General features: G+C 45.2%; 1 protein-coding gene across 2 annotated transcripts in view; it reads right to left on the reverse strand.

Annotated features, from left to right (window-relative positions):
• pnpla8 (patatin-like phospholipase domain containing 8) overlaps positions 1-27,867 on the reverse strand; it is a 115,564-nt gene that overhangs the window by 74,063 nt on the left and 13,634 nt on the right. For both annotated transcript variants that reach the window (XM_070900658.1, XM_070900657.1), the window contains exons 3-4: positions 21,315-21,464; positions 666-817 (exon numbers count right to left, since the gene is read on the reverse strand). In XM_070900658.1, the coding sequence (XP_070756759.1) occupies positions 666-817; positions 21,315-21,464 (302 nt within the window). The remainder of the gene's footprint in view (positions 1-665; positions 818-21,314; positions 21,465-27,867) is intronic.

Consider the following 27,867-nt stretch of genomic DNA (forward strand, 5'->3'; position numbering starts at 1 on the left):
GGTGAAACTGGCCCTAATTCTATTGCTACTAAGTAGACACCCCCCAATTCCTTACACCCTTCCCCAGGAATGTGACGAGAAGAGTCCCAGATGAGCACTCCTAATGCACCAATGTGAAATGTTATACTTTTCATAGCAGCATTCCATGTGGTTTTTGAGAAAGATTGCCTGTTTGTGCTCAATTGCAGAGACTTTGGACTACCAACCAGTAAGTGTGTTGGCGTTGTCCAGGCTCTTATAATGCCGGACCCTTATGGGCATTAGTGGGAAACCATTATTCCATCACCGTGGGCTGGATCTGAATCTAGGTGCCAGTAAAAGCGCAATGTACCAGCAAACCTTCCTTCCCCAGTGCATTAACAATATCATTGCACAATGTTATAGGTTAAAATCAAAGTTATTTTAACTGTAGGAAGGATCAAAGCAAAAGCTAAGCAGCACCCAACCCTTCAAAGAAAAAACAAGGACAAGTGTATCAAAGTCACATTTGGGCCTCCAAGCAACCAACCAAAAGCAGCACTCGCAGAAACCGTGGGAACTATTTGCTCAATCGGTTGGTCAGATGATATGTTGTTTGGTGAAGATAATGAAGAGAGAGGGCTACCTCAATGTAATATTAAATGCCGCACTCAAAACATCTATTAAAATATCAGAAAATCAATTACCTCGTTCCTCCTCCATCAATAGCCAAGACTCTAATGCCACGTCCTTTGATAGGGTCTGTATATCCGATCAAAGCCAGTGTCTCCCTGACTGCATTCTGAAGGTTTTCATCACTTGCCTGTCTCAGACGTAACAAGCAAGGAATTAGCTTCTCCTGTTTTAAAAAAGAAACATTTTTAAAAACTCGACATATTCATCACAGGACTTATAATGCATGTTTAATGGATTAAGATTAGTATTGCTAGCCATTCGTGCCAAAAATAGAAATGAAATACCCATGAAGAAAACTCAGTGGAAAGGCAATACTGATATATTTTGTACAATGCCCTGTAATTGTCCACAACCAACTCTCTGGTTTGGCTTCCAGTTAAGCAACGCCTCGATTTCAAAATTCTCATCCTTATTTTCAAATGCATCCATGGCCTTGCCCCTCCTGTAATCTGTAATCACCTCCATCCCCCTCCACCCCAAAGGTGCCTGCGCTCCTCTAATTCTACCCTCTTAAGCATCCCTGATTATAATCACTCAAACATTGGTGGCCGTGCCTTCTGATGCCTAGGCCCCAAACTCTCTCCCTAAACCTCTCCGCCTCTCTTTCCTTCTTTAAGACCTACCTCTTTGACCAAGCTGTTGGTCACCTGCACTAATTTCTACTTATGCGGCTCGGTGTCAAATTTTTTATTTCATAATACTCCTGTGAAGTGCCTTGGGAAGTTTCACTACGTTAAAGGCGCTATATAAATACAAGTTGTTGTAGTAATGTGTTCGACAAAGTAATAGCAGTACCTGGAGGCAAGCAATGTGCACTGCAATGGAATCTAACTTTTTTTGCTGAATTAAAAACTTATTCCCGGTTTTAAATGTGGGCCAGTTTTGGACGGGCTGAGTAGCGATGCAAGTTAGGTTTTTTTTTAAACTCCCCAAACCTCATAAATTGCACTGGCCAACTTGGCGGGAAGCGCTCACTGAAACCCACAGTGCACCAGCTCACTAATGTTAAACCCAAAAGAAGATTGTAATGTCTGTAAGCTTGTAATGTTTGTAGCTCCACACTGTGGATGTTGACATATTATGTACTGCAACTGCAGAGTTAATAATAAACAGAACCAGACTGTTCCGGAGTTTTCCGACAGAGCTGCCTGCCATGTTAGGAGCTGTGTGTGCTGTGCTCTGTGAATATATCACATTTGGCGATGAGATGGGATTTTTCAGATGATTTAAAGCTTAAATTTTGTTGATGAAGGATTCAGCCAGCCGACAGAGACTTTGGAAGTGATAGAGAATTCAAACAGGCTCATTTAGACAGACTGTGAAAATTCACAGACCCCCAAGTCAAGGCTGTTACATGCAGTTCGGCATGTTGCATTAACTCATCAATCAACTTGACATTTTCGGACCTTGGGTAGCGAGCCAATAAAACGTTAAAAGACTTTCAATTGAGCCAATAAGGTCAAAGAAGGCGAGTTCTTTTCTGTAAATTGATCCAGGTATAAAGTAAGCCATTTTGACCATGTGTCTCAGTAAGAACAAAGACCTGGCTTGAAGCCAAGAAGTTTGTTGCTCTCTGCCGAGATTAAAAAGTTAAAACTACCATCGGAGTTCGTATTTCATTGGAAATTAAGAGATCTAACAATTTTGGCGCTACGAGCAGGGTCGCTGAGGAAAGAAACTGAATTTTGGACATCGGACCTACATATAGAGGTAAGGACTCCTCTTTTTAAAAAAAGTCCTTGGTCAAAAGTCTAAATTCGCCTCTCCTTCTCCGCGATTCCGAAAGCCTCCGGTTTGCGAACCCTCCGGTTGGTAGTCGGCTCGAGGTCGCATAGACGTCTAAACTTCGGCGGTGTGTTTGTTAATTAATCACCGACCTATTGATCGGCTAGCAGGCCTACGACTCGAGACCCCAGTAAAGAACTCAGTAAAGAAATGGCAGCAGGAGAAAAGGGCAAAGAATTGCCTACAACTGTTAAAGGTGGACAGGCACCACCTCAAGTTTCGCTAGATTTAATTCTCGAACAGTTGAAAGAATACATAGAGCAACAATTCAACTTATCTAAAACCTGTATCAAGATCGAACAAAAGTACGGAACCTCCAAAGGACAATGGTCCTTGGACGAGATTAAAAGGGTCTGGGGAAAAACGACCCGTATGAAAAATAAAGAGCGAACTAGATGGTCCCTAGCGGTTATGGGCCAGATTCGAAACCGGAATGAAATTATAATGCGTTCCCAACATGATCGAGAACTGACCAGTACAAAGGATCAATTGCAAGCTGTTTGTGCACAGCTGCGACAGAAAAAGCTTGAACTTGAAAAGCTGGAAGCGGAAGTTAAAGATCTTAAAGGTTAAATTAAAGAATGGAAAAAATCATTCGGTTAAGAGACAGTAATAGGAAAAGGAAAATGTAGTGATCAATTCCCAGGGTACCCATGTTTGAATAAATTAAAAGCGCAAACCAGAAGACACGACCGAGGAATAGATACGGTTTCTGAATCCTCCGACAATACAGTGTCGGAGGATGAAGAAGAATTAGGGGTGCGCTTTGCCCCGTTTAAAAAAAGACGAGTTGTAGTCAAATCAGAAGAGACTGCGGATGAGGGCGGAACCAAAAAAACAAAGAGAAGGGTGTACGAAGAATACTTAGTTCATGATCCGGCAGACCCAGAGAAAATTGATAAATGGTCCAAGGAATTGCCCAATCCAAAGAAAGGGGGAGTAAAAACGTGGGACCAATTGGATCGCTTAAGAAATATTTATCAACTTCATCCCTGGGACGGAGTACAAATTTTGACCATAATGGTGCCAAAAACACAGGGAAGAAAATTGCACGACAAGGTAGATGAAGCTTTGGGGCAGAATGAGCAAGAATTAGACGCAGGATGGGAAGTGATTAAACACTGGCTGCAAGCCCTCAGTCCAGCTAAGACAGACTGGGGAAAAATTGCAGCCTACCAACAGAAAGGAACAGAGGAGGTCCTGGAGTATGACGAGCGGTTTAGATGCACGTGGCTAGAACATTCGGGTATGAATAATATGGATGAGGAAATGGATGAACAAGCGTTTGGACCCCTAAAAGCAGCTTTCGTGGCAGGTCTAAAGCCAGAACTGTCCAAAATGCTTAAGGTAGTGTTACCGGCCTGGGAAGGTAGAGGAACTACCTTTGCAGCATTGGTGGATCGATGTAACCAATTAGATTGGGATATGGGAGCTAAAGTCCGAGCTGTACAGGCTATGGGATGGAAATCCCAGGATTCCGATAAACAGTCATCAGGAAAATTACCCGGAAAATGTTATTATTGTGGGAAAGAAGGTCACTGGGCCAAGACGTGCAGGGCAAAACAGAAAGGTCGTGGCTGGGGAAGAGGACGCAGCCAGGGATACAATTCAGCCAACAAGCCAGGCTTGTCACAAGATAACGACCTCATAGAAGCATTTAAGCGACTGACAATATAACAACAGAAGGAGTTACTTGGGATAGCAAAAAATGATTAGAGCCCACCCTGGCCCCTCTCCTCGCACAAATACAACAAAGGGGAGATGGGCTATATATAACTGTGAGGGTGGACGATAAGGATGTGGACTGTCTTTTAGACACAGGGGCGGAATTAACATGCTTACCCCTACAATATGGAGACTTTTTGCCGTTGGATGGTAGGGCACGTACAGCCTATGGAGTTGGGGGCCATAAAATGGAAATTAAAAGGACAACACCGGTACTTATAGGGCTGGGTCCACATGAACTAACCACGCCGGTCTGGATAGGCCCAGTAGATCAACCCCTTTTGGGAATGGACGTTCTAATCCAAATAGATTCATCGTTGCATTTCGAGGATGGTCGGGTGACATGGTCAATTAGAACTTTGAAGAAAGAAGAATTGAAGGAACACCCGATATGGGCTAAATAAGAATGATTGTGGCTTACTCCAGATGGAGCCTGCGGCATTTACAGGGACCAAGCCTCCATGCACTAAACAGTATCCCATCAGTCCAACTGCCATTGCGGGAATCTTACCGGTTATTCAGCAATTGGAGAAACAAGGGGTGCTTATTAAAACGCATAGCTCCTCCAATAGCCCCGTGTGGCCGGTACAGAAATCTAATGAGACTTGGCGTTTGACTGCCGATTATAGGAAAGCTAACCAGTGTATTGATCAAAAAGCTCCTTTGGTCGCAAATCCCTCCACCATTTTTAATGCCCTCAAACCGGAACATAAATATTTCTCGGTTATAGATATGGCCAACGGATTTTGGTCGGTGCCTCTGGCACCGGAGGTTCGACAGTGGTTTGCTTTCACGGTCCAAGGACAACAGTATACTTGGACCCGGTTACCACAGGGTTTCCACAACAGCCCTATGGTATTCCACATGGCTTTACAAAGCCATTTGTGAGAATTACCTCCTTTGTCATCCACAGTCATCCAATATGTAGACAATATCCTGCTAGCTTCAAACACGGAAGAACAGCATGAACATGATTTACGAGCTTTGCTGGATCACCTTCGGCTGAAAGGACATAAAGCCAGCATCGACAAAGCACAAATATCCCAAGAAGAGGTTGTAAGGTTGTATACCTGGGACAAAAGATTTCACAAGGAAAGAGAGAACTTACCCAGGATAGAACTGCAGCCATTCGGGCTGCTAAAAAACCCACCACTATTCAGGAACTAAGGTCTTTTTTGGGATTGTGTAACTTTAACAGAAATTGGATTGACTCCTTCACACAGCTTGCTCAGCCACTGAATGATATTTTAAAGGGGAAACGTGCCTCTAAAGAAGCCATCACCCTCACTAAAGAACAGCAAGAGGCCTTCCTGAGTTTGAAAAAGGCTCTGGGAATCCCCGACAGTGGTAAGCCATTTACCCTGTTTGTTCATGAGAAAGAAGGATATATGACAGCTATACTGACAAGAACATGGGGATCGGCAAAGACCTATTGGCTATTATTCGGCAAAACTGGATGCGGTAGCCCTCGGATGGGGAAGTTGCCTAAGGGCCATGGAAGCTACATGTCGAGCGGTAATGATCACTGCGGGTCTAGTCCTCGACCAAAAGCAGATTGTCAAGTGTCCCCACACCGTACACGCTTTGCTGTCTATGAATAGAATGTCTCAGGTGACAGCAGCAAGATGGACCCGCTGGACAGCAGTTTTGGAAGCTCCTAATCTCCATATCGTCCGGGCCAGCCTAGTTAATCCCGCAACTATGTTCCCGATGTCAGAATCGAGGGAGCAAGAGCGGGGAGAATGTGAAGAGCATGACTGCGTGGAGATTTTAAAAGAAACAGAAGAAGCAGCCTTCGCAGCAGAGGAGCCTCTGCACAAGCCAGACCTCATCCTGTTTACAGATGGTTCCTCCTTTGTTGACAATGGTACCAGAAAAGCAGGATGGGCAGTTACAACCTTATATGAGGTAGTGGCAAAAGGATGTTTACCCTCAGGAACATCAGCACAACAGGCCAAGTTACGGGTCCTGTCAGAAGCATGTCGAATAGCAGAAGGACAGACAGCTAATGTCTGCACAGATTCGCGTTATGCTTTTGGAGTCGCTCACGACTTTGGTATGTTATGGCGGAAAAGAGGATTCCTCACTGCTGCTGGTACACCTATCCGAAATGGAAAAGAAGTCCGAGACTTACTGGAGGCCATACAATTACTTCAGGAAGTGTCCATCCTGAAGTGTAAGGCCCATACCAAGGAAAATACCACAGAAGCACAAGGAAATGCCCTAGCCGACCAGGCAGTTAAAGATGCCGCCTCACAGGTCATTCCTCCAGAAGAACCAACACAGATGTGCAGATTGAAAGCACTCAGAACTCTGACATGTGACCTTCAAACAATGCAAGGCGAGTGCTCCCGAGAGGAAAAATGGACATGGATTGAGGCAGGAATTAAGCTATGCAAAGATGGTGTCTGGAGACAAAGAGTTACCGACAAGCCAGTTGCGCCACAAGCGCTTATGCCTTTTTTAGCCCAACAGATCCACTCGTGGGACACTTGGCCTCACAACAGATGACGGCACGGTTCCAGAAAAGCTGGTGGGATTGGGGATTTAAAAAACATGCCCAGCTGGTAACAGACCGCTGTGTGGTCTGCCAGAAAAATAATTCTGGACCCATCACGGTAATGCCCCAACTGAGGCCCCCTGTGCCCCTGTCGGACCATTCCAGCATCTGCAGGTTGATTATATATCTCTCCCTTCATGCCAAGGATACACAAACATTCTTGTCATGGTCGACAGATTCTCTAGATGGGTAGAAGCTGTCCCAACTAAAAGAGCCACAGCCAATCACACTGCAAAGGTCTTGTGTAAGGATTACATTCCCCGATGGGGAGTTCCAAGTAGCATTGACTCAGATCAGGGAACACACTTCACAGGTGCTGTCTGCCAAGAAGTCTGTGGGTTACTGAACATTACGTGGGATTTACACTGTCCTTATCATCCACAATCATCAGGACAAGTAGAGCGAATGAATCGAACTTTGAAACAACGGCTTGCCAAATATCACCAAGAAGGAACACCATGGCCCCAGGCAATACCAATAGTGCTATGTAGCATTAGGGCAACCCCGAACAGAACTACAGGTCTAAGCCCATTTGAAATTATAACAGGAAGACCCATGTCGCTGCCAGGAACTATTGATTTACGGAAAGCTGATGTTCACTTAATGAGTGACACTTTGTTATCATACTGTCAGAACTTAACCAATGCTATTAGTTCTGTTTCCCAACAAGTATCGGCAGCTTGCGGTAATCCACCCGAAGGAGGACACGACATCATCCCGGGAGTCTGGGTGTATGTGAAAAAGTTGCATAAAGAATCTTTGGGTGCCAAGTGGAAGGGACCTTATCAAGTGTTATTGACCACCCAGGCAGCTGTTAAAGTCCAAGGAAAGAAAGTCTGGATCCACGCTTCACACGTTAAACGAGCACCCGTAACTGAAGCTTGAAATCTAATAAGGACAATTACTTTTTGCGAAAATGTATAAATTTACTGTAGTATTGATTGTAGGTATTCTAGGCATAGGCCTACTTCTTACTAGCCGACCCTCTGCACCAAAGGGAAATAGTAGAGTACCAAGGGAATTACATGTAAATACCTTTTACTTTTATATTGTTTGTTTATGTTGATTAAATGTTGTTGCGACCAGGCGGCTGTAGCTGCTGTCCCGTAGGTGAGACACCTTGCAGGTCCCAGCAGACCGTCTGTACGTGGCACAGGGGTATGTTATGCTTCAGGAAAGGTTGTTTATTGGTTGAATTAAGATATTGATTTGGATTAAATTGGAATCAGGTTAATTAACCTATTAAAACCAGACTTCCATTGTGGCCACGATGGAATTCGGGTTGGTGTAAATTTGTGTGGAAGCTACTGGTCCGGACATGTGGCGAAACACATCAACAAATTTTAGAATGAAACTCTATTAACATGTATGAAATGATTTTGTCGAATGTTTAACCAGTGATACCTGAAGTTTTATGATTCAGTTTGTGAAAGAATCAAAAGGGGGGATTGATAGAGAATTCAAACAGGCTCATTTAGACAGGCTGTGAAAATTCACAGACCCCCAAGTCAAGGCTGCTACATGCAGTTCGGCATGTTGCATTAACTCATCAATCAACTTGACATTTTCGGACCTTGGGTAGCGAGTCAATAAAGCGTTAAAAGACTTTCAATTGAGCCAATAAGGTCAAAGAAGGCGAGTTCTTTTCTGTAAATTGATCCAGGTATAAAGTAAGCCATTTTGATCATGTGTCTCAGTAAGAACAAAGACCTGGCTTGAAGCCAAGAAGTTTGTTGCTCTCTGCCGAGATTAAAAAGTTAAAACTACCATCGGAGTTCGTATTTCATTGGAAATTAAGAGATCTAACAGGAAGTTTCTGTCTTTGGAAAAAGCTACAAAAATCTGAGGTAAAATACAGTACACAGTGTGAACAGCTAGAGATTAAAATGGCAGGTATAATGGGACATTTGGGTGAATATAGACACGACCGGGAACTTTTTAAAGCGTATGTGGATCGGCTAGAAATGTATTTCACTGCAAATAACATAATCGAAGTTCCAGACAATGCAGTCCAGAATTGGGCTGTGTTGGAACGTAAGAGAGCGATCTTCTTATCGGAGGCAGGTCCAGCATTATATGAAACGCTGGTAAATCTGCTTGTGCCTGACGAGCCAAAGGACACAATGCTTAAAGAGATTTTAACGAAGCTGGAGCAGCTCTATAACCCCAAACCGTTAGAAATTGCTGAAAGCTATCGTTTCGGGATTTGGAATCAAAAGTCTGATGAAAGTATCAGTGATTACATTGCAGCATTAAAAAAGCTATCAATGCACTGTAATTTTGGAAACTTTCAAAACCGAGCATTACAGGATCGTTTTGTTTGTGGGGTGAAAAATGATGCGATCAGAAGGAAGTTATTGACAACGAATGACTTGACTTTTGAGATTGCTTGTCAGACAGCAAGGGTGATGGGCATGATTGAACAATATTCAAGAATTAAATAAGAATTACGGTTGTCAGTCAACTGAGGCAAATCACTTGCAGGTTCAAAGTAAAAGACGGTGGGGGCCCAAAGTCTCAGAAACTGGAAATTCTACCAGAGTGTCAAAGTCGTGCTATAGGTGCCTGGGTCAACACATTGCTCAAAGTTGCCCATACGTGAAGGCAGAGTGTTTCTTCTGCAGAAAGACTGGGCATCTTGCGAAGGCATGCCTACTGAAGGGTAAATCAGCATTCAAAGCTATGAGTCCAGCGTTCAAAGCTATGAGTAGAAATCCCAAGAGACTACAATAGCATTGAAGAACAACAACAGGACGAGGAGATGTTAGAGTTACACATCATCAGGAGCACGAGGTTAACGGACAGCAATTCGGAAAGTATCAAAATCCAAATAGCTGTTGCGGGATTCAAGATACCAATGGAAATCGACACGGGTGCATCCGTGAGTGTAGTATCAGAGTCGCTGTACCTCGACAAATTGCGTGATTTCCAACTGGAGAAATCAAGATAGAGTTGGGGGAGAAAATTCTTGTGGTAGGTCGTATCACCATACCGGTGAAATATAAAGATCAATTTCAGAACTTGCCTCTAATAGTAGTGAAAGGAGACAAGTCTGCCTTACTAGGAAGAAATTGGTTGAGCTCACTGAAGCTGGATTAGAGTGAGATTTTCAGTGTGGAAGCGAAATTTTCATCAACGGATGAAGTTATCAAGAAGTATCCGAAGGTGTTCTGCGAAACGGGCAGTCCGATCCAAGGCTTCAAGGCAAGTGTCAGGGTACAGAAGGACGCTAGATCGGTTTACTACAAGCCACATTCCGTACCATATGCAGTCAAGGAGAAAGTTGAGCAAGAACTCAAAAGACTAGAGACTGAGAACATTATTTCTAAGATAAATCAATGTAATTGGGCTACACCCATTGTTGTTGTACCCAAGTCCGATGGTAAGGTAAGATTATGTGGTAATTATAAAGTAACCATAAACAAGGTTCTAGAGGGTAATGTTCCCAATACATTGCCGAATATAGAAGATTTGTTCACAACACTGACAGGTGGTCAGATCTTCTCAAAACTGGATCTTACGAATGCCTACTTACAGCTTGAACTAGATGAGGAGTACAAGTCATGTTTGACTATAAATACTCATCTAGGCCTATATCAATTTAATAGGCTACCGTTTGGAGTGTCTTCCGCCCCTGCCATATTCCAAGGGGTGATGAACCAGATTTTGCAAGGTATTGAAGGGGTAGTGTGTTATTTGGATGACATACTAATTTCAGCACCAAATAGGCAAATTCATCACAACATATTGATTGAAGTCCTCAAATGGCTAGAGAAGCACAGAGTACGAGTGCCTGCTCGTAAGTGTGTGTTATGTAAAAACTCAGTGGAGTACTTAGGGTACAGAGTAGACAAAGATGGTTTACATCCGACCAAGGGAAAAACTGGATGCAATCAGAAATGCACCCACTCCCAGGAATGTCACTGAACTTTGTTCATTCTTGGGTCTTTTGAACTATTATGGGAAGGTCCTACCAAATTTGGCTACTGTATTACATCCACTGAATGAACTATTGAAAAAACAAGTCCATTGGAAGTGGTCAAAAGAATGCGATACAGCATTCAAGGAGTGTAAAATCAAATTGGTAGAGAGCACCATGTTAGTTCACTATGACATATCCAAGGAGATTAAGCTAGCATGTGATGCCTCTCCGTATGGAGTTGGGGCAGTGATCTCTCATGTATGAAGTAGTGGGGAGGAGAGACCAATTGCTTTTGCTTCATGCACTCAGTGCCAGTGAGAGTAATTGTGCGCAAATTGAAAGGGAAGCTTTGGCATTAATTTTTGGGGTCAAGAAGTTTCACAAATACTTGTGTGGTCGTAAGTTTACCATCATTACGGATCTTAAGCCCCTAACAGCAATTCTCCATCCAAAGTCCCCAGTTCCAACATTAGCTGCAGCCCGAATGCAGAGATGGACTTTGATTTTGTCAGCATATACATATGATATTGAATACACACAATCAGCTGATCACAGTAATGCTGATGCAATGTCTAGATTGCCTTCCCCATCACAAGTTATACCGGATAGGGAAGAAGTGTTTTATTTTTCATACATTGATGAACTGCCAGTCACAGCTGAAGAGATTGGTAGAACAACCAAACGTGACCCAGTGATGTCAAAGGTGTATGATTATATTGCAAATGGATGGCCAAACCAAGTAACAGACAAAGATACACATCCATTCTTCATTCGTAAGAATGAATGATCAGTCGATAAAGATTGTAGCATGTGGAGTGCAAGAGTAGTTATACCAAATAAATTCAGGTCCAAATTATTAAGAGACCTCCATGACCAGCACCTGGGAATGTGCTTGACCAAGAGTTTTGCACGCAGTTATTTATGGTGGCCCGGTCTTGATAAAGATAGATAGAGTACATCATGAGTCAGTGTACGACATGTCAATCAGTAAGCAAGCAACCACCACCAGTACCATTGCAGCCATGGAAATGGCCTCCCAGGGTGTGGCAAAGGCTACATATTGATTTTGCTGAGTTAGAAGGACAACACTGTGATTGATAGCCATTCGAAGTGGGTTGAGGTGTTCCCAATGTGGAAAGTAACAAGTAAAACATTGGACATTTTACGAAGATTATTTTCTTTATTTGGCCTCCCTGAAAAAATTGTTTCGGATAATGGACCACAATTTCGTTCAGAAGAATTTGCACAATTTACGAGCAAAAAATGGTGTGAAACATACCAAGGTTCCACCATACCATCCTGCTTCGAATGGTGCAGCAGAGCGCACTGTACAAATTGTAAAACGTGCCCTCATAAAACAAATGTTAGATCCAAATCCAAGGAAACGACACTTGTCATTGGATCACAATTTTTTTATTAGATATTGAAATATTCCTCATACAACTACAAGTAGAACACCAGCAGAGTTGTTTCTCAAACGACAGCCACGAACCAGATTCTCGTTGTCAAAACCAAATTTGGCACAGTCCGTAGAAGAGACACAATGAGACAGAAAGAGAATCATGATAGAGGTAGAGTAAAAGAGAAGTGTGAAATTAAACCAGAAGATGAGAGTGAAGAACCATCACCATAAATGGTTAAAGTGGTTACTAGGAAGAGTGGTGAAGATATGTGGTCCTTGTACATATTTGGTAAGGATGTTTGATAATGGACAGGTTAGGTTTGTTCATATTGATCATATTTTACCTACAGACATGGAAGGAGTTAAAGGTGAGAATGATTCAATTATTTCTGACTCATCAGATAGTTTTGATACCAGTAGCAAATCCTAAATCCAATGTACTGGAAACAAATCCAGGAGAGAATCAGAATGAAAGTCTGAGTCCGAGTCAGGAAAACAAAGAGCCTGAAGTTAGAGTGAGTTCAAATGAAAATCAAGGAAATTCCGTGGTGGAAAACGTTCCTCAGGATGAGCCGCGAATGAGTGTGAAATCGACACCATGTTTTGGAAGGTTCTGTTCGAGAGCGAAGGTATCCTCTTCGAAACAGGAAACAAGTGGTAAAGTTAAATTTGTAAATATGGAAAAAAAAGTCTATATCCTGTGTTATGTATAAAAATGAAAGTTATGTATGATGTTTGTTATAATAACTTCTTCATTAAGGAGGGAGAAGTGTAATGTCTGTAAGCTTGTAATGTTTGTAGCTCCACACTGTGGATGTGAACATATTGTGTACTGCAATTGCAGAGTTAATAATAAACAGAACCAGGCTGTTCTGGAGTTTTCCGACAGAGCTGCCTTCCATGTTAGGGGCTGTGTGTGCTGTACTCTGTGAATATATCACAAAGATCAATCAATTTCTGTCCAGGTGACAATAATCTTGTGTTTTAAAAGCCAGTTGACTTGCACACTCTGTACTGAAGGGCAGGTCTACAGCGCTGAGTCCATTAGTACAAGGTCTAGGACAATGCCCCTTCTTCCCAGAGTTATAAATTTGTACATTATACTGCAATGAAAACATAATGTCAATGAACTTTTCTTTAACTCCCTTGACCCCTGGAAATATCACCAGCAAAACCAAATCAGTCATGTTTCAGACGTGTGAACTGTAACCCAAGATTGACATCTTCATTATTCTGTAAGAAGCAGTAGATGTAATGCACCAAATGTTCCTTTCTTCAACAATTTTCTACAATATCACCAGTTTATTTAGCCCACTCGTACTTACTTAGCATTTTGGTAAGACCTGGTCGGGGCAGGGGGGACCAGTCACACTCAAACCAATACACTTGAATGTGTGCAACTCAATTCTTGTGTAAGTGTGAATTCATCGGCCCATATTATTCAGACTACTACGAGCAACAGTGGCAGATTTTACAACCATCAGCACTTCACTCAAATGTTTTCTCAAGACAAGATTCAATTTTGGAAGCACAATATCTACAATTACTTGTACTGCTGGGTTTTCAATTCAATTGAACGATCAATCCACAACCCTGCTATTATCCTTTATCAGAATCCTAGTGACAACAGTTATAAATCGAGATATGCAAACATTGTTAAGTATAGTATGTGCAGTCATCTTTCCATTCAAAAATCCTACATCAGCTGTGTCAATGGACTTTCCCCATATTAAATGTGTCCACACCTTGACGATGCCCATCCGTTCACATTTTTAAGAGGATTTTCCCATTAATGTGACAATCTACGAACAGTTTTAGATCTACCTGCAATTCCACATTCTGGCCACTGAGTGACACTGCGGAGCACTAGGGAGTCCCCTTTTCAGTACTGAATCAATCCTAAAGGGGGTGTATGAACAGAGAGACCTGGGGTATATGTGCAAAAATCATTGAAGGTGACATGGCAGGTTGAGAAAGCAGTTAAAAAAGCTTATGGGATCTTGGGTTTCATGAATAGAGGTATAGAGTACAAAAGCATGGAAATGATGATGAACCTGTATAAAATACTGGTTCGGCCTTAACTGGAGTATTTTGTAAAATTCTAGGCACCACACTTTAGGAAGGATGTGGAGGCCTTACAGAGGGTGCAGAAAAGATTTATGAGAATGACTCCAGGGATGAGGGACTTCAGTTACGTGAATAGACTGGAAACGCTGGGGTTGTTCTCCCTAGAGCAGCGAAGAGTGGGAGATTATTTGATAGAGATGCTCAAAATCATGAGGGGTCTGGACAGAGTAGATAGAGAGAAACTGTTCCCATTGACAGAAGGGTCAAGAATCAGAGGACAGATTTAAGGTGATTGGCAAAAGAACCAAAGGCGACATGAGGAAAAACCTTTTTACGCAGCAAGTGGTCAGGATCTGGAATGCACTGCCTGAAAGGGTGGTGGAGGCAGACTCAATTGTGGCTTACAAAAGGGAGTTGGACAAGTAGCTGAAGGAAAAAATTTGCAGAGCTACGGGGAAAGGGCGAGGGAGTGGGACTGGCTGAAGTGCTCTTGCAGAGAGCTGGCACAGGCTCGACGGGCCAAATATCCTTCCATGTTGTACCCAACCATCTATGCTTCTGGAATCTGGGTCCAAATCTAACCTAGACAGTTACGACCTGAAATCTCCTTTGTTGGATGTAGGAGCGCAGTCTCAATTATGTTCTTAGAGCAAAAACTGTTCCTAATTTGCAACATTACTCAGACAGACTAATGTGGTTTGGGAAATGGAAAAATGCCACATTGATAGGAGGGGTTCTGAGATAAATGTTGGGGTTGAAGCACATTGGGTAGGAAGGAGCTTTTCTCTACATCTAGTTATGCTGTATCTGATGTAGGAGAGCTTGATGTTGACACTGGGTGCCATTCCCCAGCACCTACATCCCTCCCCTCCCCTCACCTTGATGAGTGCAAAGAAAATACAAATTAGCTGTGTCACAAATTGAACATGGATGTACTCAGCACAGGAACTAAGGAAATATTTCTTTAGGCTAGTCTTCAGTATCATGGTGAAGTAGTTTGGCTGTTTTGTCGTTCTCCATCTAAATTGGTGAGAGCCAAAGACCCCACACCTTCCCTATTGTAGAACCCCTACTGCAGCAGAGCAGGTCTCCAGTCGTCCTGGTTCAACCCTTGCCACTGGATAAAGGCCTAGCTCTGTCAAGCCCGTGTGATGGCTGATGTACAACGGTCACCACACGTTAAAAACATCCACGCAAAGGCATCTTCCACCCCGTCAATTGGAGTTCAGAACTGGAATGTCGGATTCTTCATTGAAACAAATGTGAACTCATGTGGATGCAAGTCATCCTCGCTCAAGACCCCGCCTATGATGATGACTGAATCACATTGTCTGAATGGATGTGTGTATTTTAACTACATAAATGATATTAACTTTGTTCATTCTGTCCCCCTTCCAAGTAACGTTTATCTCTCCTCCCCTCACCCCTTCCCCCCCAAAATGTTTTGGCTCTTCTGTGCAGCCTCCAGCCATCCTCTCACACATTCTCATCCCAGCCCAAGATTCTTGACCAAGCAATGTTTTACATTTCAATTACTATACTTATGTTATATTTTATGTTTAAATATTTTTAGATTTTGATGGCCCAATTACCACCAATTTTAGTCCTCTTTCCTGGTTTATTCCTTGGTTTACTGGTCAATTCTATGGCGGCCCTTTCAGTTTTTGCAGCTATAAAATAAAATATTCTCCATCTGTTGTGGGCCCACACAGCTCTATGAACCCACACCAACACTCACTTTCCTGAGCCTTGCAGAGCAGCTACCTGGAACTGGAGCAGCTGCCTTTGTAACTGAATTGTCACCCTGTTCCCTCCAAGGTCCAACTCACGAACACCAATTGCTGGAATTAAAAATGTACCCAGTTACTTAGAAGGACCCACCAATTGAACATTCAGTCCCTGGAGATGGGAAGTTCTACAACCTCCCACGCCCATTCCAGCCCTCCTGAGGGGTCAGGCCCTGCCACCCCCAGCAAGTCCTGCCACCCCCAGCAATCCCCACCCTCTGAAGACATTTCTGGGTCCAGGAGATGAGATTTTTACCACTCCTCACTCACCCTTGCAACCCCCACCCACTGAAAGGATGTTGGGGTCCCGAGAGATGGGACTGCTTCCACACCCCAATCACTCTCGATAAATCCCCACAACCTGAAAGGATATCAGAATCCTTAAGATGGGTTTGCTTCCATCCCCTTGCACCAAAACTCCTCCCATCCCTCGTCACCTGAATGCAATGATATCGCGACACCCTCTAATCAATGGCCCAGAAATCCCAGTCGGCTGCTTCCCGCGTCGATCTGGTAAACAACTTTAAAAAGATGCGCACTTACCTGAAGCTGCTGCGCCCACACGTGTTCCCGGTCCTGAGGCCCCCATTGACTGCGCATCGCAGCACATGCACGTTAGGACATGCACAGGGCTGGAGCTGGAGTCACATGGCTCTGGGCAGCCAATCAGGTAAAGTATTTTCTCATTCATAATAATGGGAACTCCGTAAGTTGGAGTTCCCATTATTATGAATCAGAACCACCCCGTCTCCCACCAAACATACAAAACATTAATAAAACATTAGAAAAAATACTATACATATTCAACATTAATTTAAATTAAAGCTATTTATGTATTATTAAAAATATATATTTTTCAAAATTTTTAAAAAGTTTTTTAAATTATGCTTTAAAATAAATTTAACGTAGTGGGTAGGGTTTTAAAAATTAAAATGTGCTTTATTAATTTTAATTTTTATATTTTAAATGTGTTTTAAAACTCTAACACCTGTAAAAGTCGGCTATAGAAACATAGAAACATAGAAAATAGGTGCAGGAGTAGGCCATTCGGCCCTTCGAGCCTACACCGCCATTCATTGAGTTCATGGCTGAACATGCAACTTCAGTACCCCATTCCTGCTTTCTCGCCATACCCCTTGATCCCCCTAGTAGTAAGGACTTCATCTAACTCCTTTTTGAATATATTTAGTGAATTGGCCTCAACAACTTTCTGTGCTAGAGAATTCCACAGGTTCACCACTCTCTGGGTGAAGAAGTTTCTCCTCATCTCAGTCCTAAATGGCTTACCCCTTATCCTTAGACTGTGATCCCTAGTTCTGGACTTCCCCAACATGGGGAACATTCTTCCTGCATCTAACCTGTCTAAACCCGTCAGAATTTTAAACGTTTCTATGAGATCCCCTCTCATTCTTCTGAACTCCAGTGAATACAAGCCCAGTTGATCCAGTCTTTCTTGATATGCCAGTCCCGCCATCCCGGGAATCAGTCTGGTGAACCTTCGCTGCACTCCCCCCTCAATAGCAAGAATGTCCTTCCTCAAGTTCGGAGACCAAAATTGTACACAATACTCCAGGTGTGGCCTCACCAATGCCCTGTACAACTGTAGCAACACCTCCCTGCCCCTGTACTCAAATCCCCTCGCTATGAAGGCCAACATGCCATCTGCTGTACCTGCATGCCAACCTTCAATGACTGATGTACCATGACACCCAGGTCTCGTTGCACCTCCCCTTTTCCTAATCTGTCACCATTCAGATAATAGTCTGTCTCTCTGTTTTTACCACCAAAGTGGATAACCTCACATTTATCCACATTATACTTCATCTGCCATGCATTTGCCCACTCACCTAACCTATCCAAGTCACTCTGCAGCCTCATAGCCTCCTCCTCGCAGCTCACAATGCCACTCAACTTAGTGTCATCCGCAAATTTGGAGATACTACATTTAATCCCCTCGTCTAAATCATTAATGTACAATGTAAACAGCTGGGGCCCCAGCACAGAACCTTGCGGTACCCCACTAGTCACTGCCTGCCATTCTGAAAAGTACCCATTTACTCCTACTCTTTGCTTCCTGTCTGCCAACCACTTCTCAATCCACGTCAGTAAGAATGTGAAAAAGGATTGCGAAAGTGGTAGATGGCTAGAGAAGGTAGCAAAAGGATGGAGATAGGGAATCATGGGAAAATGGCTAAAAGAAAATGTCAAGCTGAGATATTTGCAATGTCGACACAAAAAGGGGTTACTCAGAGTTGTGGTCAAACACGAGTTACGCGAAAAAGCAAAAGTCAGACATGAGTCAGACGAGGGGCTGCTATATCCAGCCATGAAATAGGGAAATGCTATGAAAATCGAAACAATAGACACATCCCTGGAGCCCGCCCTATTTGGAGAGTTGTTAGCCTGCAATTGGGTATGCTATGGGGGAAATCGACCAATGATTGTATAAACTGAGTGTCACTCAAATGTGTTCTGCTGTAACAATGTATAGTGTTGAGCTTTTGTACTGTTACGAGACTTGTCAGTTGAGAGGTGGACAGGCTCGAATCGAGAGTGTTCCCTTTATCTTAACAGGTCCCGGCCGGAGAATCTACAGAATAAAGGTCTTATGTTGCTAAGACTAAAAGTGTTCGTGTGTCAATGAATTCGCTGAAACAGATTGAAGGGAAAAGAATCCAGTATCTACATCAGCACACTACCCCCAATCCCATGTGCTTTAACTTTGCACATTAATCTCTTGTGTGGGACCTTGTCGAAAGCCTTCTGAAAGTCCAAATACACCAACATCAACTGGTTCTCCCTTGTCCACTCTACTGGAAACATCCTCAAAAAATTCCAGAAGATTTCCCAAGCATGATTTCCCTTTCACAAATCCATGCTGACTTGGACCTATCATGTCACCTCTTTCCAAATGCGCTGCTATGACATCTTTAATAAGTGATTCCATCATTTTACCCACTACCGATGTCAGGCTGACCGGTCTATAATTCCCTGTTTTCTCTCTCTCTCCTTTTTTACAAAGTGGGGTTACATTGGCCAACCTCCACTCCATAGGAACTGATCCAGAGTCTATGGAATGTTGGAAAATGACTGTCAATGCATCAGCTATTTCCAAGGCCACCTCCTTAAGTACTCTGGGATGCAGACCATCAGGCCCTGGGGATTTATCGGCCTTCAATCCCATCAATTTTCCCAACACAATTTCTCAACTAATAAGGATTTCCCTCAGTTCCTCCTTCTTACTAGACCCACTGACCCCTTTTATATCTGGAAGGTTGTTTGTGTCTTCCTTAGTGAATACCGAACCAAAGTACTTGTTCAATTGGTCTGCCATTTCTTTGTTCCCAGTTATGACTTCTCCTGATTCTGACTGCAGGGGACCTATGTTTGTCTTTACTAACCTTTTTCTCCTTACATATCTATAGAAGCTTTTGCAGTCCGTCTTAATGTTCCCTGCAAGCTTCCTCTCGTACTCTATTTTCCCTGCCCTAATCAAACCCTTTGCCCTCCTCTGCTGAGTTCTAAATTTCTCCCAGTCCCCGGGTTCGCTGCTATTTCTGGCCAATTTGTATGCCACTTCCTTGGCTTTAATACTATCCCTGATTTCCCTTGATAGTCACGGTTGAGCCACCTTCCCTTTTTTATTTTTATGCCAGACAGGGATGTACAATTGTTGTAGTTCATCCATGCGGTCTCTAAATGTCTGCCATTGCCCATCCACTGTCAACCCCTTAAGTATCATTCGCCAATCCATCCGAGCCAATTCACACCTCATACCTTCAAAGTTACCCTTCTTTAAGTTCTGGGCCATGGTCTCTGAATTAACTGTTTCATTCTCCATCCCAGTGTAGAATTCCACCATATTATGGTCACTCTTCCCCAAGAGACCTCGCACAACGAGATTGCGAATTAATCCTCTCTCATTACAAAACACCGTGTCTAAGATGGCCTCCCCCCTAGTTGGTTCCTCGACATATTGGTCTAAAAAACCATCCCTTATGTACTCCAGGAAATCCTCCTCCACCGTATTGCTTCCAGTTTGGTTAGCCCAATCTATATGCATATTAAAGTCACCCATGATAACTGCTGCACTTTTATTGCATGCATCCCTAATTTCCTGTTTGATGCCCTCCCCAACATCACTACTACTGTTTGGAGGTCTGTACACAACTCCCACTAACGTTTTTTGCCCTTTGGTGTTCTGCACCTCTACCCATATAGATTCCACATCATCCAAGCTGATGTCCTTCCTAACTATTGCATTAATCTCCTCTTTAACCAGCAATGCTACCCCACCTCCTTTTCCTTTTATTCTATCCTTCCTGAATGTTGAATACACTTGGATGTTGAGTTCCCAGCCCTGATCATCCTGGAGCCACGTCTCTGTAATCCCAATCACATCATAGCTGTTAACATCTATTTGCACAGTTAATCCATCCACCTTATTACGGATATTCCTTGCATTAAGACACAAAGCCTTCAGGTTTGTTTTTTTTTAAAAACACCCTTTGTCCTTTTAGAATTATGATGTAGTGTGGCCCTTTTTGTTTCTTGCCTTTGTTTACTCGGCCTTCCACTATTGCTTTTTAACCTCTCATCTGTTTCTGACTCCATATTACTTCGCCCTGTCTCGCTGCATAGGTTCCCATCCCCCTGCCATATTAGTTTAAACACTCCCGAACTGCATTAGAAAATGTTACCCCCAGGACATCAGTTCCAGTCCTGCCCAAGTGCAAACCGTCCCTTTTGTACAGGTCCCACTTCCCCCAGAACTGGTTCCAATGTCCCAGGCGCAAGAGTTTTCAAGACATTTGCTGGGCAAGATATGGGTAAATACCGCAATCTTGCCCTGGCAAATGTCCTTGTTCCCGAGATACAGAAGATCTGTCAAGCTCCAACTTGAAAGATCGGAAAAGCCGGTTTTCAGCGCATGCACATTGTACACCGAAAACCGGCTTTTGCGATGCCTTCCCGGATCCGTACACATTCAGTACAGAGCCGGGAGGCTGGAATTTTTGCCCCAGTGTTCCCCCCAAGGTGCGTGGATGCGCACCAATCGGGAGGTCTCATACAGGTTGCTTACCAGCTGCTGCTGCTGGAAGATACCATGCATACGCAGCCGCACGACAAATTTAAATGGACCGCTCACCAAAAAAAAAATTTAGAATAAACATTGCCTGTAACCCTGCTTGAGCTAAATACTGTACTTGGTCTTGTCATCCCATGTGCAATACCATAGATCATCAACAACCAGTACTTGTTTTACAACGCTAGGAAAGCACTTCAAGTTCGCCACTTTTCTGGTATGCCATGGAGCAGAGCAGCTGGTTGGTGGGAGTCACAAACACAATGCAAATTTCAACCAATTCACTCCTAGAAAAAAATGGTTCAAAACTTCAGTCTCTCATTTACCTTGACAGCCACAGCCCTGGTTTCAGGAAACTCCAGAAGGTGATAACTCAGCTCTTCTACCCGATTAATGTACACCCGGACATCTGAGGCTCTGTGTAGTGCCTGCACCAAAGCTCTTGTCCGGTTATCCACACTGAACTTGGCGATGATCTAGGCAAAGAACAGTGATCATGCTGCGATACAAGAAATAAAAACTTTGCACCGGGTCATCGCAATTCTTTTGGACTTTGTCAGTTGTGACTTTTCTCCAGGGGCTCGACTTTTTTTTGGAGAAAACCCCATGATGCAGACTAACCAAGACTTCCAACAAGAACTTGACTAAGTTCCATTTTGTTACTCAAGTTAAAATGTTGGAAATTCAAGGCATAATCTAGGAAAGGATAAGAAATTCGCAGAAAGCAGCAGATATATATTCAGAAACTAACGGTGGGGCGAATGTGAATTTGTACTGCGTGGAGTAGACTAGGTATTGGTGTTGGAGACCTTACTGCTTCTAAGCTAGAATAACTTGTATTCAGAAACATTGGAATAGACCAAATTCGTCGACAATACCAAACTAGAGGGGACAGCTGAAGATGTAACCAGGGTCCTAGAAAATGAGTTAGGCAAGTGGGTAGACCAATAACAGATAGAACTTAATATAGAGAAGTATAAAGTATTTCATATAGGATGAAAAAAAAACAACAGGCATCATACTTACTCCATGAAGAGTGTTGAAGTAGCTCAGGGTGAACATGAACAATCTGGAAGTATTAGTAGACTCAGTAAGCAAATACAATGCTGAACCATAAGACAGGACAGTAGAGTACAAGTCACTATACACAAGAAATTCAAATGAATGAGGGGATACAAGGAAGAAAGTCACAGATCTCGAGTGTCAAAGGACTGCTTTTTGAGGCTTTATCAGGTGGACCCAAGAATCCTAATGGCACAACTGGAAGAAGAGCAAGACAGCTCTTCCATTGTCCTAGCAACTGCAGGCCCATCAAGCTATCCTCAATAATGGGTAAAATAATGAAGTCTGGGGGCAGGCTAGAGGAGTACCTGTATAGCAATAAGATAAATGGCTAGCATGGATCTTACAGGATCAGTCTCCTTGACTACTTTGAGGATGTTGCAGATAAAATCGTTAATGGCATTCGCCATTATGTAGTTTTACTTGGTCAGATTGGATGAGAAATGAATTTTTTTTTAAACTGCAATGAGGTAAGATACAAGACTAAAAGGGTAGAATGCCAGAGTTCTTGCACCAGAGTCCTTGCACCCAATTATATGTTCCATATTAATGACAGCTACAAGAGCTAAATATGAGCTTGCTAAATTTGCCCGAAAGTAGAGTAGTAGACGCAGAAGACAACAGAAGATTTAATAGATTTGGGTCAGGTAAGGAATTGGGCGAGATGGCAAGTGTAATTTTACACTAATTGTAAAGCATCGCTGGATGGTCAAAAATGTTCCATAAGTATACAATGCATGGGATTGAATTGGCAGAGGGATTTAGAAAGAAACCTGGGAGTGATAATTCAACTCCCAATGTCTGGACAATGTGTTGTTACACGAAGTAAATATCCTTGGAGAGGGTGCAGAGGGGATTTACTGAAATGGCACCAGTGATGAGGGACTTAATTTATGAGGAGACTGGGATTATTCTCCTTAGAACAGAACAGCTTAAAGGGAGATTTAATAGAGAGGTTCAAACTTATGAGGGGTTTTGACAGATTAAATGAGAAACAGTGAGCGCAGATTTCAGCTAATTGGCAAAAGAATCAAAGGGGAGGTGAGGAAAAAAAATTACCAATTTGTTCTGGAATGCCTGACAGGATGGTGGAAGCTGAACCCAACAGTAACTTTCAGAAAGGGGGAGCGGGACTAATTGGATAGCTCCTTCAAAGAGCCGGCACAGACACGATTGGTCGAATGGTCACCTTCTGTGCTGTAAGATTCTATGATTTAACATTTATACCACAACCAAAAAACACCGAAACAAGTTAATGTGTCATTTATCTCATTACTCACTGTGGGACGATATTGTACACAAACTGGTTTCCATGTCTGCCCCACCCCCACGACGCCCGATCCGAAACCGGTCCCGAACACCACGGCCTCCGATCCCTCAGCAGCCCCGATCCTCCGATCAGGCAGGGGGGGACCAGGACGAGTTCCTTTCTCAGCGGCAGTTTGAGTGAAGAGTGCGGGGGCGGGGGGGGCGAGGGACGCGCGGGGGGGGGCGACGGACGCGCGGGGGGGGGGGCGACGGACGCGCGGGGGGGGGGGGCGACGGACGCGCGGGGGGGGGGCGACGGACGCGCGGGGGGGGGCGACGGACGCGCGGGGGGGGGGCAACGGACGCGCGGGGGGGGGGGGCAACGGACGCGCGGGGGGGGGGGGGCACGGACGCGCGGGGGGGGCGACGGACGCGCGAGGGGTGGGGCGACGGACGCGCGAGGGGGGCGACGGACGCGCGGGGGGGGGCGACGGACGCGCGGGGGGGGCGACGGACGCGCGGGGGGGGCGACGGACGCGCGGGGGGGGGGCGACGGACGCGCGGGGGGGGGGCGACGGACGCGCGGGGGGGGGCGACGGACGCGCGGGGGGGGCGACGGACGCGCGGGGGGGGGCGACGGACGCGCGGGGGGGGGGGCGACGGACGCGCGGGGGGGGCGACGAACGCGCGGGGGGGGCGACGGACGCGCGGGGGGGGGCGACGGACGCGCGGGGGGGGCGACGGACGCGCGGGGGGGGGCGACGGACGCGCGGGGGGGGGCGACGGACGCGCGGGGGGGGGCGACGGACGCGCGGGGGGGCAACGGACGCGCGGGGGGGGCGACGGACGCGCGGGGGGGGGCGACGGACGCGCGGGGGGGGCGACGGACGCGCGGGGGGGGCGACGGACGCGCGGGGGGGGCGACGGACGCGCGGGGGGGCGACGGACGCGCGGGGGGGGCGACGGACGCGCGGGGGGGCTGATGCTGGATGATGTGGAATTGGTATGGGTAGAGCTGTGGAATATCAAAGGGTAGAAAACTCCAGTGGGAGTTGTATACAGACCACCAAACAGTAGTAGTGAGGTTGAGGACAGCATCAAACAAGAAATTAGGGATGCGTGCAATAAAGGTACAGCAGTTATCATGGGCGACTTTAATCTACATATTGACTGGGCTAACCAAACTGGTAGCAATACGGTGGAGGAGGCTTTCCTGGAGTGTATTAGGGATGGTTTTCTAGACCAATATGTCGAGGAACCAACTAGAGGGTTGGCCATCCGACACTGGGTGATGTGTAATGAGAAAGGACTAATTAGCAATCTTGTTGTGTGAGGCCCCTTGGGAAAGAGTGACCATAATATGATAGAATTCTTTATTAAGATGGAAAGTGACACAGTTAATTCAGAGACTAGGGTCCTGAACTTAAGGAAAGGTAACTTCGATGGTATAAGACATGAATTGGCTAGAATAGACTGACGAATGATACTTAAAGGGTTGACGGTGGATAGACAATGGCAAACATTTAAAGATCACATGGATGAACTTCAATACTTGTACATCCCCTGTCTGGAGTAAAAATAAAACGGGGAAGGTGGCTCAACCGTGGCTAACAAGGGAAATTAAGGATGGTGTTAAATTCAAGGAAGAGGCATATAAATTGGCCAGAAAAAGCAACAAACCTGAGGACTGGGAGAATTTTAGAATTCAGCAGAGGAGGACAAAGGGGTTAATTAGGAGGGGGAAAATAGAGTATGAGCGGAAGCTTGCTGGGAACATAAAAACTGACTGCAAAAGATTCTATAGATATGTGAAGAGAAAAAGATTAGTGAAGAGAAACGTAGGTCCCTTGCAGTCAGATTCAGGTGAATTTATAATGAGAAACAAAGAAATGGCCGACCAGTTGAACAAATACTTTGGTTCTGTCTTCACGAAGGAAGACACAAATAACCTTCTGGAAATACTAGGGGACCGAGGGTGTAGTGAGAAGGAGAAACTGAAGGAAATTCTTATTCAGCGGGAAATTGTGTTAGGGAAATTGATGGGATTTAATGCCAATAAATCCCCAGGGCCTGATAGTCTGCATCCCAGACTACTTAAGGAAGTGGCCCTAGAAGTAGTGAATGCATTGGTGATCATTTTCCAACAGTCTATCGACTCTGGATCAGTTCCTATGGACTGGAGTGTAGCTAATGTAACACCACTTTTTAAAAAAGGAGAGAGAAAAAACAGGTCATTATAGATCGGTTAGCTTGACATCAGTAGTGGGGAAAATGTTGGAATCAATTATTAAAGATGAAATAGCAGCGCATTTGGAAAGCAGTGACAAGATCGGTCCAAGTCAGCATGGATTTACGAAAGGGAAATCAGACTCGACAAATCTTCTGGAATTTTTTGAGGATGTAACTAGTAAAGTGGACAAGGGAGAACCAGTGGATGTGGTGTATTTGGACTTTCAAAAGGCTTTTGACAAGGTCCCACACAAGAAATTGGTGTGCAACATTAAAGCACATGGCATTGGGGGTAATGTACTGACGTGGATAGTGAACTGGTTGGCAGACAGGAAGCAGAGAGTCGGGATAAATGGGTCCTTTTCAGAATGGCAGGCAGTGACTCGTGGGGTGCCGCAGAGCTCAGTGCTGGGACCCCAGCTATTTACCATATACATCAATGATTTAGACGAAGGAATTGAGTGTAATATCTCCAAGTTTGCAGATGACACGAAACTGGGTGGTGGTGTGAGCTGTGAGGAGGATGCTAAGAGGCTGCAGGGTGACTTGGACAGATTAGGTGAGTGGGCAAATGCTTGGCAGACGCAGTATAATGTGGATAAATGTGAGGTTATCCACTTTGGGGGCAAAAACAAAAAGGCAGAATAGGAAAAGGGGAGGTGCAACGAGACCTGGGTGTCATGGTACATCAGTTATTGAAAGTTGGCATGCAGGTATAGCAGGCGGTGAAGGCAGCAAATGACATGTTGGCCTTCATAGCTAGGGGATTTGAGTATAGCAGCAGGGAGGTCTTACTGCAGTTGTACAGGGCCTTGGTAAAGCCTCACCTGGAATATTGTGTTCAGTTTTTGTCTCCTAATCTGAGGAAGGACGCTCTTGCTATTGAGGGAGTGCAGCGAAGGTTCACCAGACTGATTCCCGGAATGGCAGGACTGACATATGAGGAGAGATTGGATCAACTGGGCCTGTATTCACTGGAGTTTAGGATGAGAGGGGATCTCATAGAAACATATAAAATTCTTACAGGACTGGACAGGTTAGATGCAGGATGTTCCCGATGTTGGGGAAGTCCAGAACCAGCGGATACAGTCTAAGGATAAGGGGTAAGCCATTTAGGACTGAGATGAGGAGAAACTTCTTCACTCAGAGCTGTTAACCTATGGAATTCTCTACCGCAGAGAGTTGTTGATGCCAGTTCGTTGGATATATTCAAGAGGGAGTTAGATATGGCCCCTACGGCTAAAGGGATCAAGGGATATGGAGAGAAAGCAGGAAAGGGGTACTGAGGTGAATGATCAGCCATGATCTTATTGAATGGTGGTGCAGGCTCGAAGGGCGAAATGGCCTACTCCTACACCTATTTTCTATGTTTCTATGTTAAATATATTCAATGACCCAGCCTCCACAGCTCTCTGGGGCAGGATATTCTATAGATCTACAACCCTCTGAGAAGAAAAATTCCTCCTCTTCTCATTTTTTAAATGGGCGGTCCCTATTCTAAGACTATGCCCCTAGTTTTAGTTTCCCATACGAGTGGAAATATCCTCTATGCATCCACCTTGTCGAGCCCACTCTATGGACCCAAGTTTTCACACGCGCCTAGAACGGCGCAGTCCCGACCTGGACGCCCGTTTTTCGCGCCCACAAAGTGCGCCTAAAAAAATCCTCGGTATTCTCCACCTACCTGTAGGTCCTCTGGCCCTCGGCGCAGCCAGCACAAGCTGTGGGGGGGCGGAGCCAGGTCCCTGTGCTGAAAACAGTGCCGGGACCTCTGCACATGTGCGCTACAGTGGGCACGCAAGTGCAGTCGCTCCAGGCGGCGAACTGTGTGGGAGGGGCCCGAAGCACGCAGCCCCTAGCCCTGGCTGAATGGCCTCACTGGGGCTGCGTGAATAAGGCTCCTCCCACGGCCAGCTCCTGCTCCCCCACCCCCCCCCCGACCAGACCCGACACCCGCTCCCCCCTGCCTCCAGACCAGACCCGACACCCGCTCCCCCTCCCTGCCTCCAAACCAGACCCAACACCCGCTCCCCGCCACCCCCCCACTGCCTCCGGACTAGAGCCGAGACCCGCCCACACCCCGCCTCCGGACCAGACCCGACACCCGCTACCCCCGCTCCCCCCCCTCCCCCGCGACTGACCCGACCCGCGCTCCTGTTCCCGCTCCCCACCTCCCCGACTGGACCCGACCCGCGCTCCTGTTCCCGCTCCCCGACTGGACCCGACCCGAGCTCCTGTTCCCGCTCCCCGCCCACTGGACCCGACCCAACCCGACCTGCGCTCCCGCCCCCCCGCCCACTGGACCCGGCCCGAATCCCGCTCCCGGACTGGATCTGACCT

Source organism: Pristiophorus japonicus, chromosome 15 (assembly GCF_044704955.1).
Source record: "Pristiophorus japonicus isolate sPriJap1 chromosome 15, sPriJap1.hap1, whole genome shotgun sequence".
Lineage (NCBI taxonomy): Eukaryota > Metazoa > Chordata > Chondrichthyes > Pristiophoridae > Pristiophorus > Pristiophorus japonicus.